The following is a 19,992-nucleotide window of genomic DNA, read 5'->3' as shown; positions in this document are numbered from 1 at the left end:
ACTGCTGCGCACGTTGGGAGTCTTCAACTTCTTGGACTGGTGCTTGGGAGTTCTGGACCTTCAATCTAGAAGCCCTGACTCTCTCAGTCTGGGGGAGCTGTCCAGTGTGTTGTCATGTATGGACAAGGCCGTCAGGGATGGTTCGGAAGAGCTAGTTTCGCACTTTGGAACAGCTTTCCTTAAGAAAAGAGCTCTTCTTTGTAATTTCACCGCAAAGTCGGTTACTCCTGCTCAGAAAGCGGAATTGCTCTTTTCTCCTCTTTCGGACCATCTCTTCCCCCAGACGTTGGTAAAAGATCTAGCGACTAGTTTGCAGGGGAAGGCGACCCAGGACCTTTTAGCACAATCCTCGAGGCGTCCAGCAGTTCCTTCTACATCATCGTTTGTGAGACCTCCGAAGAAAGTTAAACCCTTTCGCGGAGCTCCTCCCTTGAGAGCAGCTCCTCGAGGGAGAGGACTTTCAAGAGGAAGAGCTTCCTTTAAACCTAAGTCAACCAAATGAAGAACATGTCCTTCAGACGCCAGTCGGGGCCAGACTGAAGTTTTTTGCGGATGCATGGAGGCAGAGAGGGGCGGACCCTTGGACTCTCAAGATCGTAGAACAAGGGTACAAGATCCCCTTTTTGCATCCTCCTCCTCTAACATCAACTCCCAGAGACCTTTCCCCGTCTTATCAGGGAGAGAAGAAACGCATCCTTTTCGATCTTTTAGATCAGATGATCGAAAAAAGAGCGGTGGAGCAAGTCGTGGACCTGGGGTCACCAGGCTTCTACAACAGGATTTTCCTGGTACCGAAGCAGTCGTCGGGTTGGCGCCCAGTCCTGGATGTAAGCAGGCTCAATCTTTTTGTAGAAAAAAGCAAGTTCAAGATGGAGACGTCTCAGTCAGTGCTAGGAGCCTTGAGACCTGGCGACTGGATGGTGTCTCTAGACCTGCAAGACGCGTACTTTCACGTCCCCGTCCACCCTCTTTCAAGGAAGTACCTGAGATTCGTCTTAGGAAACAGAGTATGGCAATTCAGAGCCCTTTGTTTCAGTCTCAGCTCGGCCCCGATGGTCTTTACCGTAATAATGAAGAATGTAGCGAGGTGGTTACATTCTTCAGGGATCAGAATATCCCTATACCTCGACGATTGGTTGATCAGAGCGTCGTCGAAAGGAAAATGTCTGAAGGACATTCAGTCAACTTTAGCCTTAGCAAAGTCCCTGGGACTTTTAGTCAACTCCGAAAAGTCACATCTGACCCCGACACAGTCCATCGTGTATCTGGGGATTCAGATGGATTCAGTGGCTTTTCGGGCGTTTCCGTCCCAGGAACGTCAGCGTCTAGGCTTAGAGAAAGTCTCAGCCTTCCTAGGGAGAGAGACTTGCTCGGCGAGGGAATGGATGAGTCTGCTGGGCACCATTTCCTCGCTGGAAAAGTTTGTCTCCTTGGGAAGACTGCACCTCAGGCCTCTTCAATTTTTCCTAGCGGAAGAATGGAAGCCAAGGAGGATCTGAATGCGATCTACAGTAAAAAGCCACTTAAGATGGTGGCTCGACCCTCAGAAGTTGCGAGAGGGCTTATCCCTAAATCTTCTGAGCCCCGACCTAGTGTTGTTTTCAGACGCTTCCATTTCCGGTTGGGGAGCAACACTAGGAGGGGAGGAAGTGTCAGGCTCCTGGAGAGGGGAACAGGTAGCCTGGCACATCAATGTGAAAGAACTAGCAGCGATCTTCCTGTCGCTGCAGTTCTTCGAAGACAAAGTGACAGGCAAGGTCATCCAAGTCAACTCGGACAACACCACAGCCCTTGCATATCTGAAGAATCAGGGAGGAACTCACTCCCGATCCCTTTTCACCTGGCAAGGGAAGTTCTGCTATGGGCAGATGTGAAACAGATCAAGATTCTGACGAGATTCGTCGCAGGTGTACAGAACATCAGAGCGGACCTTCTCAGTCGACAAGATCAAATCCTGCCAACAGAGTGGACCTTACACCAAGAAGTGTGTCAGCAACTATGGAAGTTGTGGGGACGTCCTCTGGTCGACCTGTTCGCGACGTCGAGGACGAAAAGGCTTCCTATGTATTGCTCCCCGGTCCTTGATCCAGGAGCAATTGCGGTGGATGCATTGCTCTGGAGTTGGACAGGCCTAGACCTTTACGCTTTTCCTCCATTCAAGATCATGGGGGAAGTCATGAGGAAGTTCGCAGCTTCAGAAGGGACAAGGTTGACCCTGATCGCCCCGATGTGGCCAGCAAGAGAATGGTTCACAGAGGTCATGACATTCCTTGTGGACTTCCCAAGGACGTTGCCCTGGAGGAGAGATCTACTCAAACAGCCTCACTTCGAAAGGTATCACCAAAACCTCTCCGCTCTGGATCTGACTGCGTTCAGACTATCGAAAAGTTGGCCAGAGCGAGAGGTTTTTCGAAAGCAGCTGCGAGAGCAATCGCTAATGCTAGAAGAGCCTCTTCAAGAGCTGTTTACCAATCAAAGTGGGCCTCCTTCAGGGCATGGTGCAGAAAGGAAGGAATTTCCTCTTCCACGACCTCTGTGAACCAGATAGCCGATTTTTTACTTTTCCTACGAAATGTGCAAAAATTGGCAGTCCCGACCATTAAGGGATATAAAAGTATGTTGTCGGCCGTTTTTCGACACAGAGGACTGGACCTCTCTGACAACAAGGATCTCCACGACCTCTTGAGATCATTTGAAACCACCAAGATTCCACAAGCGAGACCGCCTTCTTGGAACCTCGATGTGGTTCTTGAACATTTAATGTCAAGTCCTTATGAGCCTCTCCACGAAGCGTCTCTACGGAACTTGACGAAGAAAGCGCTTTTTCTAACTTCTCTGGCAACGGCGAAGAGAGTTAGTGAAATCCAAGCGTTCAGTAGCCAAGTGGGCTTCAAGGGGGACAACGCTGTCTGCTCGTTGAGTCCAACTTTCTTGGCTAAGAATGAGAACCCGTCTAACCCTTGGCCCAAGAGCTTTGAGATCAAAGTATGTCGAGTCTCGTGGGTCAAGAACCAGAGAGAGCCCTGTGCCCTGTCAGGGCTCTCAAGTTCTATATTCACAGAACTAAAGAGGTAAGAGGTCCCTCAGGTAATCTCTGGTGCTCGGTGAAAAGACCAGAATTGCCTTTGTTGAAGAATGCTGTGGCTTTCTTTCTGAGGGACGTCATTAAAGAGGCTCATTCATCTTGCCAGAAGACTGATTTGAGCCTCTTACAAGTGAAAGCTCACGAAGTCAGAGCCGTAGCTACCTCTCTTGCCTTCCAAAGGAATATGTCTATCAAGGATATCCTTGATAGCACCTTTTGGAGGAGCAATTCCGTATTCGCCTCACATTACCTTCGGGATGTGAGAACGATTTACGAGAACTGTAGTTCTTTGGGGCCATACATTTCTGCGGACACAGTTTTGGGGGCTGAAGGTAGCTCTCTCCCTATCCCTTAGCTTAGAATAGGTTAGTTTTATTGTTGTGTTTTTGGTTGATGGTGAGATCTTCTGTGAAAATCTCCCATTCTTTAGATTAACTGTCAGGGGTTTTTTGGTTAGTTGGTCAGGTGGTGGTCAGTTGCTTCGTAGCCCTCATATGTTTGGCTCGACGGTCTTGTCACGTTGAGGTCACGTCCCCGTTGACAGAGCATCCAGAGCGCACCAGCACTACAGGTCTCCACCTGGCTGGCAACTCTGATTAAAGCAGAAGCAGGCTTAAGTGACAGTAATCACAGAGTCTACTTTGCTAACAGGTAAGGAACCAAGATGTACATCATCTACTTAATTTAAGTTTCCTAAAAATCCTATTCTGTCTCTTCCCACCATCCGAAGGTGGGATTCAGCTATATATATATCTGACAGGTAAGTTTCATGAACAAAATGTTATTGTTATAATACAATTAAGTTTGTTCATACTTACCTGGCAGATATATATAATTAGAGTGCCCACCCTCCTCCCCTCAGGAGACAGTGGCATGGATAAAATATGAATAGAAAATGGGAATGGTTCCTGATATCCGCCTCCCAGCGGCGGGAATGGGTACTACCACCTGGCCGCCCACTACGTGTGCCGCGAGTTTTGAAATTCTGTCGGACGTCAGAAAATACAGCTATATATATATCTGCCAGGTAAGTATGAACAAATTTAATTGTATTATAACAATAACATTTTTACCTGTACAGACCCCCACTACTACTTACAAACTAGTTACTTTCAGGACTGCCATTTGTATGTTGAATTGTTTGGAAGTAGGTTAGTACTGTATTCTTCATGCTTGAGTAAAGTATGGTGTAAAATCAATACAGTACACTGTTTTTTTTTTCATTGTAAAACACTGTACACTGTGCATAAGGTGTGCAAAACAAAATTTGAACTTGGAGTGGCAGAGGGGAGCATTCTGAAAATAATTTTAATTTGCTATCCTGTTTGTTTGTATATTGATGTTTAAGTTGAATGTTCATAAGTTGGGTAGTGTCTGTACGTATTCATGTTCATGGGTAACTGGTAATAGTGTATGTAGTGTTTTTAGTTGCCTTTCAGATTCAGAGGGAGACAATATTATACAGAATTATAAGAAGCATACCATACTTGTTGTTGGTGTTACAGACCAGTTACTGCTGCATTCGCCGCCTTTCACCAGCTGTCATCCTCTGGTGGAAGTAGAGTTGGAATCGAATGAATCTCCTTTGGTTTGAGTGGTGTTTGCTGTAGCATTAGCACTTCACTTAATCCTCATTAGTCAAGGAAAGAGGCCATGTTAGAGAATAGGTCTTGGTTGTCTTGGAGTATTTCAGTGCCCTTTAAGTATTTGGAGAAAGAGAAGCCAAACTGTCGCCTTCAATTAGAGCACAATTCACAAGTTATCTCGTACTTTGGCACACAAATCTCCCTTAAAGTTTGGCAGGGCTTGTCTTTGGTTTTTTTTGGAGTCATGGAGCACATCCTCTTATGATACAGGCTCTTAAACCATCTTCATACGAAGATTTGGTTTTCTTTATCTTGTTCCTTTGCAGAGATGAACTAAAGCCTGACAAGTGCCTTGAAATTTTGCTCAGTAGTATAATTGCTTCTTCTGTGCATCAGCTTAGAGAGGTTTAGGCGCTAGCTTAGTGTGTTTGTGGCACCATCTTAAGGAGTTTGTGGAGCCAATTTTAAGTATATGGCACCAGCGGGAGTTTAATGAAGTTTGTTAGTTTTTTAACTTGCGCAGTCAAACATGTTTCTAATACAGTCAAACCTTGTTTCTGATGCTGCAGGCTAATGTCCTGATGCTTATACTAACTTGGTGTGGAAGAAATGAGAATACTTAGGCTGCACAGGACATGGCAGCTGCTTTGGTTTCTTCTATTGGTCGCCTTCTAAGATTGACTCTTAAGGTAATAAAGGAGGACATATTGGTATGTTGTATTTTATATCTTTTGGGGATCCGTCCAGCCCTCAGGTTCTGGTAGATGGCAAATTGCAGGCCTCCTGGCATACTTAGAGAGACTTAAGAGCAAAAATTAGAGTGGTGGAGGCACAGAAGGAGAGTTATGATTCTTTTTAGGTACCATCCACTGGTTTAGTCTCCTATAGCTGTTCCTTTGTCTTCTCCAGCAGAAGTATCTCATTCTTTAGGAGGAGGTTGTAAATTAGAGACCGAAATGGAGCAGGTGTAGGTAATTCACTGGGATTTTACCTCTTTTTACTAGCTCCCTAAGCAACTGGAGATTGGCGCCCTTGTTGGACAAATCAGGACCGAACAATTTTGTCTGTCCCCATGGATTTTGGTATTTCCACAGGGGTTTTAGTGACATTCGAAAAGGATTGGATATTTTGGTGGACATACAGGAGACATTTTTGTAATATCAGTACAGCCTCAGTCATGCAAGTTCCATCTAGTGTATGTACAGAGAAGGTATTGCTGTTCAAGGCACTTGGTTTTTGCTCTTGTACAGTGCCTCTATAAGTATTCACAGGGAATTTGTTGTCAGTAGGGTGGATGGTGTCGAATTTCAGGAGCAATAATTCTGTTTTACCGAGTCAACTAGTTCAAGTTGGCCAATTTTGCAATAGTATTCCAAAGGCCAAGGATCTGTTGCTTCACCTGACTCCATCTCTGTGCATTATGATTTTCAGTCAACTTCCCTAACTCCTCCATACATTCTTATCTGGTAGTGTGGGGATACATGCAATTTGCAGTCTTGTCTGTGAGAAGACAAATATCTAATGTTAGTTAGAGAAAATAGAATATATATAAAAAGAGAGAGAGTAAAAGAAAAGATTCACATAGATAGATGGATAGACAGGGAATAATAGAGACAGAAAAAAAGAGAGAGAATTGCGTTGAGCAATGGATGTGTTTATCTTACTACAACCCAAACAAGCAGAGGTGTCTAGTGGCCTACCGGCAATAAAAAAAATACAATTAGATTTTTACAATAAAGCTCTTGATTTAACCTTTGATCTGCAAGCGGAAGCCGGGTACTTCTAGTGAAGTATCATTAATCACACCCAGCATGGAGTTGTTGAAATTAATGACCGCCCAAAAAGGGATGTTACTTTGAACGTCGTCATTAATCGCCACCCAATGAGGAAGACCAGAAGGCGGCCACAGAAATAACCACCCTACTAAGAGGAGGAGACATTTTCTTTAAGGAAATGTCGACAGAAGAAGCAAGCAGAGAAGCAAAACAGCATACAGAGGGTGCGGTTGTGTGCCTTACCATCCATGGGGAAGAAAGACTTCAAACATCAACACGTCATCATATTACAACATTTCGCCTCAGGCAGACGGCAACAGCCGCACCACCCTCAATTCTCAAATTATACTGGATTCTGCATTACAATTAACCGCACACTGAACCGTCTCCCTTCCCCCCAACAAAGGGATTTTCAAAAGTATTACAGGTTTTATCCTTAAGCAAGTATAAAACAACCATGGTCTTATATCAAGCAGAGGTTTGTTATTGCCCAGGGTACCATTCTAGAGGAATTTTCAGCACCTGTAGACATGAAAGTTTCTTTGCTTTCTTAGACATAGTAAGACTTTTCTCTGTGTACTTGCAAGGTTATTGTTCCATGCGTTGGTGTGCAGTGGGATCTGGCTGATGAAAAGTAAATTTATTGCAAGCAAGAGTGCTGTTTCATCTTTTTGCCTTAGAGAAAGGCAAAGTTTTTTGAGAACTGTTAAGAATTCTAATGTAACTTCTTTGGTGGGGAAGAAGAGGGAACACTTTTCGGCCCTGTTGGGACAGTTAAAACTTACTTACTTAGGTTAAGCCTGGAAGAGCCAAAGTTATCCTTTTGTTGTGTGATTTTAGAAAGCCTAGAATGTCTGTCATAAGCTTAAGTTTGGAGTAGTCAAAGTTGACCTTTAGTTTTGTGGCTTTAAAAAACCTATAGTCTCATTGTCAAAGGTTAAGCCTGGAAGAGTCAAAGTTAACTTTGTGTTGTGCTTTTATAAATCTAGAACATGTGTGTCAAAGAAGTTAATCTTCTGTTTTGTGGTTATAGAACCCTAGAATAGTATTGTCATAGAATAAGAGGTTCTCTGTGATGTATTTGGTTAGGCTAGCATATGAGAACTACCTTTTACCTTTATTGAAGGTATACATTCATAGTATTATGACAATTTAACTGAGGATTAATGCGGCACAGTATTAGTGCAATTTGGTTTTTGCCCCTCACTACCTTCAATAAGCAGAATCTTGTTTGAAAACAATAAAGCCCTTAGTCTGCTACTGATAGCAGTTAAAGCCTTTTCCTGAACCAAAGAAAGAGCAATCTTTTAGACTTAAATCCCAGGTTTTAATATTTTTGGGGAGGATGAAGATGCATACATTGTATTGTATCATAAAGGTATTTATTTTTAGTGACTTGTTTTAAAGGGATTTTGAACCCGGGTACAGCGGTCCCCTCACTGCCTCTGGTCCCATTCTAGCTGAATTGAAATAGTTTTCTCCACAAGGCTGCTCTGTGCTGCACGTATGAGAGCCTTACTCGTGGAATGGAATCCAACTTCTGGTTTGGAGTAGTCAAGTTGACCTTTTATTAAGGTTGCTCTGTGCTGCACATATGAGAGCTTTGCTTGTTGAATGGAATCCAACTTCTGGATTGGAGTAGTCAAAGTTGACCTTTTATTTTGCGGTTTTAAAAAACCTATGGTCACATTGTCAAAGGTTAAGCCTGGAAGAGTGAAAGTTAACTTTGTGTTGTGCTTTTATAAACCTAGAACATCTGTGTCAAAGGTTAAGATTGGAGGAGGCAAAGTTAACCTTAGTTTTGTGGTTTTAGAAAATCTAGAAAGAGGCATAGTTAACCTGTTTGTTTTTTGGTTTTAGAAACTAGAATGTCTATGTCAAAGGTTAAGCTTGGAGGAGCCGAAGTTAATCTTCTGTTTTGTGGTTTTAGAAAATCTAGAATGTCTCTTAAAGGTTATGCCTGGAAAAGGGAAAGTTAACCTTTTAAAAGGTTATTTGGTGGTTATAGAACCCTATACCCAAGTGTGTCCAAGTTTTCTATTGAAAATTACTTTTCATGGTTACTCAAAATATTAAAATTCCTCCACTGTCTTTGTACTGTACTTCATATCTTTGGGGGTCTATCATGAATGCTGTACCTCATATTTTTGGGGTCTGTCATGAATACTGTATCTTTCATTGAATATTACACAGATACCATTATTATTTTTATTTATAATAAGGTGTCAATCAGAAACTATTTCAATGGACATAAAACAAGGAGCCACTGGTTTAAAAAAAATTATAAATGCTAAATCTGCTTTGTCTAGCCTTCCAAACAGAGACATTGTGCAAGTAAAGCAATGAAACCATTTCTTCCTCACCCAATTTTACTTCATACATTAATGCTTTTTCAACATTTTGAATTGAAATATGGAGTAGTCTATTTGCAATTGCCCATCTGTAACTTCTGCTTGTACTGTATCTCATGTCTTCCTATGACCAAGGTCTCATTTTTTATAAGCTAACATTTTTGCTTTTCAGGGCTGTAGGCCTCTGCTCTTTCACCAAGAATGTTTTTTAGTATAGTGGTATTTCAATCTTATGTAAGAGCTTTACTGGTTTCATAAGGCAGTTATATTCTTAGTAAAATGTCATATGATTATAATTATAAAGTGTTTAAATACCTTGTTAGTCAAGTCTTTATCAGTTGTTTATTGACCCTCCTGAGTTATATTTGATACCTTCTTGAGGCATATTTCTGAATTACACTAGTTGGATATTAGGCCCATAGGTTACTTAAGTTGCTATGGCAGGCACAGGCAATTTCAGAGATGAGCACTGCTTGGTTGGAAAAGACCAGAGAATGAATTTAAAGTAAATGGCAGAATGCAGTTCAGCAGGGAGTTGGAGAGTTTATGGAGAGCCTGCAGTGCAGTCAGTATTATTCTTAAAGGACACATTTTACATTTCAAAATATACCCGAGAACAAAATAGGGAAAATTATATTTAAATTTCCAAAAGATCACTTTATTACACATCATTTACAAAACAGGTACACAACAAATAGTAACAGTTACAAAGTGTTACTTCTAACTATGGTTGAGCTACTCGATCCCAACGCCAAATGGTAGCATCATCACATACTGTTATAAGAATATTACCATTTCTCGAAAATGCAGTTTGTCTGATTGGTGCTACACATTTTGGATGAGTGAGAGTTGAACACCGTGCTTGTGCTGGATCAGCTATATCTAAATCCCAGACATAAGTACGGCCTAACTGGTTCCCAACAGCTAGCACCTGAGAAAATAAAAGTTTCATAGGAAAGTGAAAATTCCTCCTAAACTTTATTGCAATAAATTTTAAAAATTGACAAATTTTAAACAATTTATATTTTTCCTAGATACAAAACCATAGCCTTTCATATATGTATGCAGTCTTCCTACACTGACTGGTGACAGAAGTGAGTTAACTATTGTAAAAGGCTCCAGCTTGTGATTTAGGCAAAAGTGGGGAAAGGTGCAGACATCCAGATTGTACCAAGGATGTAGAAATAAGCTACTGCTGTCATGATGACCATTTTTTGGAAAATTAAGTGCTAAGAAGACGACTTTAACCTCCAGGATGTTGATATGAAGCTGTTTGTCTTTGTGGATCACATACCTGTCAGGAGATCTTCCAAGTGTGCTCCCCAGCCTTCACAAGAGGCATCAGAGAACAGAAGCAGCTCTGGAGGGGGAGAATGAAGGGCACTATGGTCAGGTTCCTATTGTCCAGCCACCAAGCTAAGTCCTTCCTCTTCTACTGAGAGAGAAACTTGGAGTAAGGGAGAATTCATCCACGGGCCACAACTCTTAAATTTTAAAAAGTCTCCATTGGAGACACCAAATGTGAAGTCTCCCTTGAGGAACTAATTTCTCCCAAGGGCAACATGAAACCTAGAATGTGACCAGCAACTGACAAGCAGGTTGCTTCTGTTTTATATGAAATACTGGGTAGTCACTTTTCCAGGCATTAATTCCATGGGAATACCTTCATTGCTGTCATGTTGATTAGCAAGCCCTGGTATAGATTTCTTTGACTGAGGATGAGGTTTGACTTTTCCATTTTTATGCCTAAGCTGGGACAAAATTGTCTTGGATTAACTTTACCACAGAACTTTCCAGCACTAACCAGTTACTATTGAGCTATCTGTATTCCCTGAGAATGAGTCTGATGTGTCAGTTGGTCATGGGGATCCTCAAGGCATCCTTGCTTCAAAACAAAAATCTACTCAACACACAGTACTCGCCAGAAACACAGATCTAACACACTGATTCAGGCAATCTTTTACATATTTTTCAGAAGCTACTATGACATTATTAGAACTGTATTTACTAATAAAAGTCGGACATTGCGAGCTTTCCATTTACATGTATTGAACTCTTTCTAATTTCAGAATACACTGTGACTGCCTCTTGCTCGCCAGCTCCTTATCCTGTGATCCCAAACCTACGGCGCTGAATGGCCTTCTTGGCCCCAGTGCCTGGGCTTTAGCCCTAAATATCATACATCCAAAGATGAATGACACCACCAGCACCAGTCCATCCAGTGACAACACGCAACAGCAGCAAGCATGCCATCAGCCTGCCACCCTTCACATCCCACAACCCAGAGGCCTGGTTCTTCAGAGCGGAGACTATCTTAGGGTTCTTCTCCACAAACTGCGCAGACAATGCCATTCTCAAGTTCCAGCCAGACAAAATCTTTGAACAAATCGCAAAATGGGTTGCTGACCAAAAGACTGCCTTCACCTACGAAGCGCTGAAGGACCAAGGTTATCATTCAGCATGCTGCCTGCCCTTACCCCAGAGACAATGTTGGAACTTGTGAGAAGTCCTAGTCACAAAATTACCCACCAAAAATTTGCAGCCATCCCCAACACACCAACCATGGACCTCAACAAGTACCTGAAGACAGTCGACACTGTCCACCTGGCCCACAAGTCAACAGAGCCTACACAACCACCTGTAGCAACAGCTGCCCAGTCACAACAGCAACAGCGACCGACACAGAGCGTCAATCCAGAGGCCCCGCTGCTCCCGTACACTACTACCAAGAGCTTCAGGTGGAAAAACAAACCCAAGCCCAAAACAGAAGAACATCCTAAAGGCATTTGTTTCTAGCACAGAAGGTATGGGAATGAAGCCTGAACCCAACAAACTGAACATTATCTGTGGGCAGACTGGTTGCCTCATAAGAGAAACCGCGCCTGCTTTCCGCTGTCTTTCGGAATTCCATGTACCAGCAAAAACTACATGTTTTGTCATCATGGATGTATGTAAGCACGCTCCACTAACTCCAGCACCAGATAAAAGCACGACAAAGTCTCTGAAGGTCCCCCAATGCACACCCATTTCAGACATAAAGCCCCGAAAAACCTTCCCTACGCCAAACGCTTTTCAGGACATGGGTTGAGCAGGAATATGCCAAAAAGCCTCTAGCCCTTGGCCATGTCCCCACCACATTGTATCAAACCATGACAGCACATGGCAACCCTAAAGCAAATATTATTAAAGGAGTGCACCAAAATATTTACAACGATGACCTACAGAAAGGACACTTGCCAAGTCCCAGTTGCAGAGGAGACACAAAAAATTCCCATATTCAACCCTTTCGGCTGCAGCCTGTGGTTGTGCGTGTGTCGTCTATGTCGACATCATACTCACATTCAGCCCCAACATCAAACAACACAAGTAGAGTCCTGCAAATACTACAAACTCAAAGAAAATGGCCCTTTAGTCCAAAAGGACAAACATGAATGGCCAAAACCAGTAGTGGGATTCCTGTGCAACCAAATGAGCTCCAAAGGGGTCAAACCCCTCCCGGCCTAAGTTCAAGCAATCATCAACTTTCCAAAGCCCCTGACAATCAAAGCAGTCCAAGAATTCATGGGAATGATTTAACTATGACCACAGTTCCATACCCAATGTTGTTGAAATGACTCCAATTGATTGATTGAAAAGAAAACCCTAAAAAATTATTGGTATAAAACAACAAAATAAGCCTTCACGCTAGCCAAAACAGCAGTCACCTCTGCTGCCACTCATTTTTCCTTTACCCCAGAAAAGATGGTCATATTTGAGTACCACATCGATGGGCACGATACTCTTAAAAAGACACAGACGATGGTCGTCACCCATTGGCATTTTTTAGTAAGAAGTTATTGGCAGCAGAACAAAATTTCTACATGTTTAACCAATAGTTACTGGCAGTTTACAGAGCCATCTGCCACTTCTGACACATGCTAGGATAACTACAATTTGGGGTGCAGACAAACCACCAACCACTGGTACAAGCCTTCACTAGAGTGGAGATGGGTGTTCAGCAAGACCATCAGATACTGAAAAGGTGCTTCCAACAACATGGCAGATGCCTTTTCCCTCAACACCATCCAGATCAGAATATCATATCCAAAATAGCATCAGCTCACATGGTCCTACAGTGACTTGGTTGGGAGAACCCTTCCCTTACGTGGAGTGATCTATCCATCAATGACAGACAGAACTATTGCCTGCGAGAAGAGTACCAGACCTCTACCCCATACCTACCTACTGTTAGGGTTGAGAAAGAAAGCCCTCTACTTCACCCATCAGACGGATCAACTGCCCGAACCCTGTCAGAGCAGTACATCTGGTGGGGAATGAAGGCAGACATCAAAATGTGGGCAAGAGAATACCTCCCCATGCCAAACATCAAGAGTAATGAGGCACACAAATGGGGACATGAGAGTTCCAGAAAACACAACAAGGACTGATCCACATCGTGGGACCCCCAGCCCCTTCAAGGGGTACAGGTATATTTTCACAATCACTGGAATACCAGATGGCCAGAAGCAATACAGGTAAGGCAGCAGAGCTGTGAAAGTGCACTATGTAATAGGCTGGGTCATCAGGCATGGTGAACAACAGTACATAATTAGCAACAGAGGAGCAAACTTCACCTCTGCCTGATGGAGCTCCCTCGCCACCCACCAGCCTCCAGGAAAAAAATCATTCGTACAACGGCATGCAACCCAGAAGCAAACTGCATGGTGGAGCAGCTGCACCACTCCCTCAAATCAGCACTTACTGCCAGTTAACAAGGCAGAAGTTAGAGAAAGGAACAGCCCAACAAAGTATTCAACACATCGCTGGTAGCACTACAGACAAGAGTTGGATATGACGGCAAATGGTTTTCAAAACCCGATTCTTCCAAACATCCATAGAGCACTGGGAAACCTAATGCCAAGGGAATAAAATCTTCCGGTGAAGAAGCTACAATGAAATGAGAATTTGGTAAAGAGGAGCCAGAACAAGAAGGAATGGGAGTGCTCGCCACCATTAGGGAAACAAAGCCTTCCCAAGATGACGTCACTAATTTCCTTTTGCATCTCTTCTACCAAAATTCCTCCACTGCTCAGACCAAACACAACCTGAACATGGGTTACTTACACACAGTCATTAGGTCTACACTTGCCTAATATGAAATGGAGCAAATATTCCGAGAATGGGACGTACGCATTTCGGAGATTTGTGGCAGAGAATCCGCGCACGGAGGGAAGGAAAGATTTTTTTAAAAATTCACCATAAATCTAAATATTTTGCTAGAGACTTCGAATTTGTTTCAAGATGAAGATAAATGACTGAATATTACTAGACTGTAAGAGTTTTAGCTTACAATTGCGTTTTTCGACCATTTCGGTAGAGTCAAAGTTGACCGAATGTGGTTTTTTTTCTATATCATGATTTATATGCAAATAATTAAAAATGAGAAAAGCTACAGCCTTCAATTATTTTTTGTTGTATTTACATGAAATTGCGCACATTTTCATACCATTTCGGTAGAGTCAAAGTTGACCGAAATGACAATTTGTCCAAAATTGCATTTTTCCTAACTATACAAACCTGAGGTCCTTTTACAATAGGAAGGTACTAGCGGCAGCTGGATAGGTCGTAAGCTTTCGAACAAGGGGTTCGGTAGTTAACTGCTTGTCCGACAGGCGCGCGCGCGCGACTGGGAGGTAAACAAATCACTTTTGCTTTTGGCCCAAGCAAAAACTGCAGAGTGAGGGGTGGCATGAGGTGGGGCTATGTGTAAAAGGACCTCAGGTTTGTATAGTTAGGAAAAATGCAATTTTGGACAAATTGTCATTTGTTCCGACACGGCATACAAACCTTCGGTCCTTTTACAATAGGAAGACTCACTTCTTGGTGGGTGGAATCTGAGTCTTTTGTGAACAGACTGGTGTTCGCCCAACCTTGGAAGCCTCCCTGGTCGTAAGAGCGAGGGAGGGATCCAAGCCTCTGTCCGATTGATCGGGGTGTGCACCGCAGGATCAATGGTCAGACCTCTGGACCGAGTACTAAGAGAGAGGCAAGCGTATCTCTTCGTACCAGCAATGTAAGAACTTGTTCCTGTACAGGAGCAAATATAAAGTCATGGATTTGACTCCTGTAGGCATCCACTTCCCCCCCTTGTAGAAGGAAGTGGTGGATATTCTGCTCCTATCCCTAGTGAAAGGGATAGGATGGGGCTCTGTCATATAGCTCACCGGCATCTCGTCCTTATCCAGCAGGGTAATGACCGTATCCCTCTACCCACAGGTAGAGGGTTAGAAAAAGATAGAAAGAGAAGCCAGTCACTTTCTCATTCACTATCTATTCAACAGTCACACCAGGACTCGATGCTGTTCAGCCTGCTAGGGTCTGGGTTAGCTAGACGACGTGTTGAGCAGCCACCACGGGTCCTAAGGAAACCGATCCAAGGACCTATGGGCAATATCCAAGAGGTATAAGGAAGGTGCCGGTAGTCTGGTTGTACCAGACCCCTGCCTTCCATACCTGCGCCACGGAGAAGTTCTTACGAAACGCCAACGAGGGGCCAATACTTGTGACTTCGTGAGCTCTCGGACGGGACGTACGGATGTCGTCACTACCATCAGCCTCATACGCCCTCCTGAAGACCTCACGCAGCCAGGACGAAAGAGTATCCTTGATACTTCTTTCTTGGTGACCCCGTTGCTAACGAAGAAGCGTCGACACTCAGGCCCGAGGTGTCGAGTTCTCTTCAGATAGCGCCGTAGCGTCCTCCCAGGACAAAGCAGCATCTCATCCACATCATTATCTGCATGAAGTTCCCGTACTCTCTTCGCCGATGCCAGGTCCAGCAAGAAGAGGGTCTTGTGAGTTCCCTGGTTTGGCAAGACCTTTGGAGGCTGCTCTTAAGTAAGGAGATCTCGAACGAGTTCGAGATGTCCCCCACCCCCCCCTCCCGTCAGTTTCAGGACGAGCGTCAAGGCGGCTCTGTATCCTTTGACTGTGGGAACTTAGAGGAGCTTCCTCGGCGAAGAAAAACGAGGAAAACCGCTACCTGCTGAAGAGTGGCTCTGAGAGGATATAGGCCCCGTCTACGACACCAACCACAGAAGACGGCCGACTTCCCCTGGTACACAGCTGCAGAGGACTGACGGACGTTTCCAGCCATCTCTGTTGCTGCGCTACGAAAAAAGCTTCTCGTTCGCAAGAGATGATGGATAACAGCCAGCCGTGAAGACGTAGGGACTGGACTGCTCGGTGGTACCGCTCGACGTGTGGCTGGGCGAGAAGGTTGTGCCAATGGGGAATTCTCTCGGTTCTCTTGCGAGAAGAGCCAGCAGGTCCGGATACCAAATGGCCTGTGGCCATTTGGGAGCCATCAGGATCATCCTGAGATTCGGGGTGACCAGTGCTCGACTGATCACCTTGCGAATCAGGCTGAACGGGGGAAAGGCATAGGCGAAGAGGTCGTCCCACGGGTGTTGAAGAGCGTCCTCTGCAGCTGCCCATGGATCCGGCACGGCCGAGAAGAACACCTGGAGCTTCCTGTTGTGCCGGCTGGCGAACAGATCCTCGACTGGTCGCCGCCACAGGTCGACGAGCCTTTCCGCCACGTCCTGGTGTAGAGACCATTCGGTCCCTATCACCTGATCCCGACGGCTGAGCGTGTCTGCTACTACATTCCTTCCCTGGATTGTAGCGTGCCGACAGCTCTATTGAGTGCGCCTCGGCCCACTCGTGCACCTGCCGAGTCAACTGATACAACGGGAGAGACACTAGGCCCCCCCTGTTTGTTGACGTAAGCCACCACCGTGGTGTTGACGTACATCAACACCACTGAGTGTCCCATCAAGCGGACCTGGAACTCTTGGAGAGCGAGGAACGCTGCCTTGAGTTTCAGTACATTGATGTGAAGGTGCTTGTCGTTCTCGTACCACACTCCTGAAGTCAGCAACTCCTCCAGGTGGTTGGCGCCCCATCCCTCGATCGATGCGTCTGAAAGCAGCTGCATGTCCGGGGGGAGTGCGCGCCCCAGGAGGCACCTTTTTCCCCCCTCCTTTAAGAGGTTTTCCCTATGTTCCCCGTCACCAAGCCACCAGGCTAGGTCCTGCCTCACCTCCTGTGTCAGTGACAATGGAAAGCTTGGGGGATCCGTCGCCTGTGACCAACTCTCCTTTAGTCTCCCTGAAGAGACCGCAGGTGAAGACGCCCGTTAGGGACTGCCTTCCCGAGTGACGACAGGTGTCCGATCACGACTTGCCATCGCTGAGCTACCCGTTCCTGCCGAGACAGGAACTGGTTGGCTGCCTCCCTGAATTTGCTAATCCGCGAGTCTGCGGGGAAGACTCGCCCTGGCTAACCGTGTCGATCAGCATACCCAGGTACTTCATCCTCTGCTTGGGCTCGAGATCGGACTTTTCGAAGTTCACAACGATCCCCAGATCGCGACAGAACTCGAGCAGTCGATCCCTGTCCTGTAGCAACTGCGAGCGGGAGCTCGCCAGGACTAACCAAACGTCGAGATACCCCATCAGACGTATCCCGTGCGAATGGGCCCAAGCAGACACCAGAGTGAACACTCGCGTGAACACCTGTGGGGCGGTTGAGAGACCGAAGCAAAGTGGCCTGAACTGGTACACCGTCCCGTCGAGGATGAAGCGGAGGTACTTTCTGGAGGACTGATGAATGGGTATTTGGAAATACGCATCCTTCAAGTCCACTGAAAGCATGAAATCGTTCTCCCTGATAGAGTCGAGCACTGAGCGTGCCGTCTCCATCGTGAACCGGGTCTGGCGAACAAACCGGTTCAGGGGAGAGAGATCTATCACCGGGCGCCAGCCTCCCGTAGACTTTTCCACCAGGAAGAGTCGACTGTCAAAGCCCGGTGATTGATCCGTGACGATTTCTACAGCTCTCTTGCTCAGCATGGTCTTGATCTCCTGTCTCAAATGCTACGTCCTTCGATGCCCCTGGAACGTACGCCTGCTGTTGGACCGTGTTGGACGTGAGGGGTGACCGAGATTCGAAGGGTAATAGATCTCCTTCCCGAAGGACATCTACAATCCAGGTCTCGGCGCCGTAGCGCTGCCAAGTTGCCCAATGGCTGGCCAGGCACCCCCCCACTTCCGGCAGCAGGTGAGGGGGAACGCCGTCCCTAGCGTTTCCCCCCTTTCTTCGACTTCCTCCCAGAGCCTCCACGGAGGAGGAGGGCTGGGAGGAGAGCTGGTTACGGCTCCCTTTGCTCGAAGTCGAAGAAGACAGAGTCATTCCCCGGGGCTTCGACGCAGCTACCGTCTTAGCCACCGAGGAAGCGCTAGCCGAGCCGTTAGACTTGGCCGCAGTCCAAGGCTGCCCAGAGGCCTTCGAGACTGCCTGGTGAACCAGACGGTCACTGTCGTCAGTGCGCCGTCTGTCCACCGCAGCGTCCACCATCTCTCCTGGGAAGAGAGACGTGGAACTCCGTAAAGGTCCGTTGCGAAGTCCCGACGCCGCTTCACGCCCGGCCGCCCTGGAAACCCGAGTAAGGACAGCGTCCCTTCGTCGGAGAACCAGGTTGGCCCACAGGTTCACCGTCTGGTGGGCAAGGAAGGAGATGGCTCCTCCCCCAGACTGGCAAAAGTCTCCTGAAGGCCGAGTCATCTTCGGGAGAAATTCCCCCCGGAGTTGGCTGCGACCTTAGATACTGTGAGGGACCACAGATCTAGCCAGGAGACGGCCTGGAAAGCTGCCATGGCGGTAGATTCCAGGCCGAATGTCTCTTGCTGCGAGAACCACAGGTTCTCGGACAGGAGCTGCTGCAGAGACACACCCGAAGTCAGCCTGGCTAACTCCGGGTTCACTGTTTGGGCGGTATCGGGTCTTCAGATGGCACTAAAAAACGCCGCTGTCGCCGCAGAGGAGGTGGAAGCAGCTTGCTCGACCTCTAGCCTTGAGCGAACCGTCTTGTCCCCCCCCCCCGAAACAAGCGATTCACCTGGTCCAGCAGTGAGTCGGCAAGCTCGGAACGCGGCAAACCCACCGTCGGTCTGGGTTCCCTCTTCGGGACCCAGAACGACTCGAGCCGAGACGTGGGCTCGGATGGTGGGAGCGGCGATCCTTCCCCGAGGTCGTTGTGCTGACGAATCAGCGCAATAACCTCGCAAAGTTCCTCTGGATCTCAGGAGTGACTGCTTCCTGCGGAGTCGGACCGTCCAGTCCCTCAACAGGGGCAACTCCCGAGACCCTCCTCCCTCAAGGAGAGGAACAGCGACAGACCCCTCTCGGTCTGCTCCAACCACCCGTGCGTACGACCTGGCTGGTCCGAGAACCGTGCCTGGTACGTACGACGCCGTGGTGGGATCCTGAGGGGCGCACCCCTCACGATCACTCCTCAATACCTCGCCCCTCCCGGTGTAATCCGAGGAGGTTGAAGGTATGGAAGAGGCAGACCTGACGCTCCTTCCTCGCTCGCTGGCAGAACCAGCGGGCTTGGAAGACTGCAGGCGATCGCCAACCCGCGGTGGCGATCGAGCTGCAGACCTAGTCGAGCCGTCTCGCTGTGGAGAACGGCTGGACCGAGAACAGCGGCTCCGGTCTCGTGTGTCAGAGGAGCTGGTGCTGGTCGCCGTACCCGATCGCTCTCTGTGAGAGTGACGGTCAGGCGACCGGCGAGCTCCACTGTCACGGTGAGATCGGTGCGTATCCTCACGGTGCGTCAGTTCGCTGGTACCAGCCGTGGCTGGTGCCGGCGAACGGGGGGACCTCTTCCCCGCCTCAGCACGTGGCCGGTCATGGACCGTCACGTCCGCCCGGGTAGCCAGCTGCTCGCCGCGAGAGCGAGAGCTGGTCTGGTGAGAGTCGCGTGAGCGGCTGTCACCAGTCTTCCGCCCCGTGCCGTGAACCTGACGCTGAGCGAACTCAGAGGTCTGGTTCCTGGCTGCACGGTCGCTGGTAAGCGACCGTAACACTCGGTACCTCTCGCGAACGAGAGGCCGAGACGGACCCTGCTGCTGTGGCCGAACCACTGACAGCAGGTGAGGAAGTGCCGGTGTTAGCCGGCACTCCTCTGGTCCCCGTAGTCTTCTTCCTTGCGAAGAGACGGGTCCTGCCCCCGAAGGAGCTGGGTGACCGCAGCGGAAGAACCCCCCGTCTCACCAGAGCGAGACGGGCCCTTAGAAGTTCCCGAAGGAGCTTCTTAGGGGGGGGGAGGGGGGGGGAGGCGACCTTCTTCTTCTTCGGCAGGGGAGCCT

At 47.1% G+C, this 19,992-nt stretch overlaps 1 protein-coding gene and 1 long non-coding RNA gene across 12 annotated transcripts in view; one reads left to right on the top strand and one right to left on the bottom strand.

Moving 5' to 3' along the window:
* The window catches only part of LOC135223836 (uncharacterized), a 38,443-nt gene extending 24,392 nt beyond the window's left edge, over positions 1–14,051 (top strand). For all 3 annotated transcript variants that reach the window (XR_010316597.1, XR_010316598.1, XR_010316599.1), the window contains exon 3: positions 10,867–14,051. This is a non-coding gene — a long non-coding RNA (uncharacterized LOC135223836). The remainder of the gene's footprint in view (positions 1–10,866) is intronic.
* The window catches only part of LOC135223803 (polycomb protein EED-like), a 73,387-nt gene continuing 62,823 nt past the window's right edge, over positions 9,429–19,992 (bottom strand). For 8 of the 9 annotated variants that reach the window (XM_064262698.1, XM_064262636.1, XM_064262651.1 and 5 more), the window contains exon 8: positions 9,429–9,728. In XM_064262698.1, the coding sequence (XP_064118768.1) occupies positions 9,522–9,728 (207 nt within the window). In that variant the 3' untranslated portion in view covers positions 9,429–9,521. Of the gene's footprint in view, positions 9,729–10,091; positions 10,230–19,992 lie in introns of all 9 variants that reach the window. The other variant, XM_064262645.1, reaches the window with a different exon arrangement.

The sequence above is a fragment of the Macrobrachium nipponense genome, chromosome 20 (assembly GCF_015104395.2).
Source record: "Macrobrachium nipponense isolate FS-2020 chromosome 20, ASM1510439v2, whole genome shotgun sequence".
Lineage (NCBI taxonomy): Eukaryota > Metazoa > Arthropoda > Malacostraca > Decapoda > Palaemonidae > Macrobrachium > Macrobrachium nipponense.
Note: the sequence above shows the minus strand (reverse complement) of the source record. Positions and strands in the feature narration are given on the sequence as shown.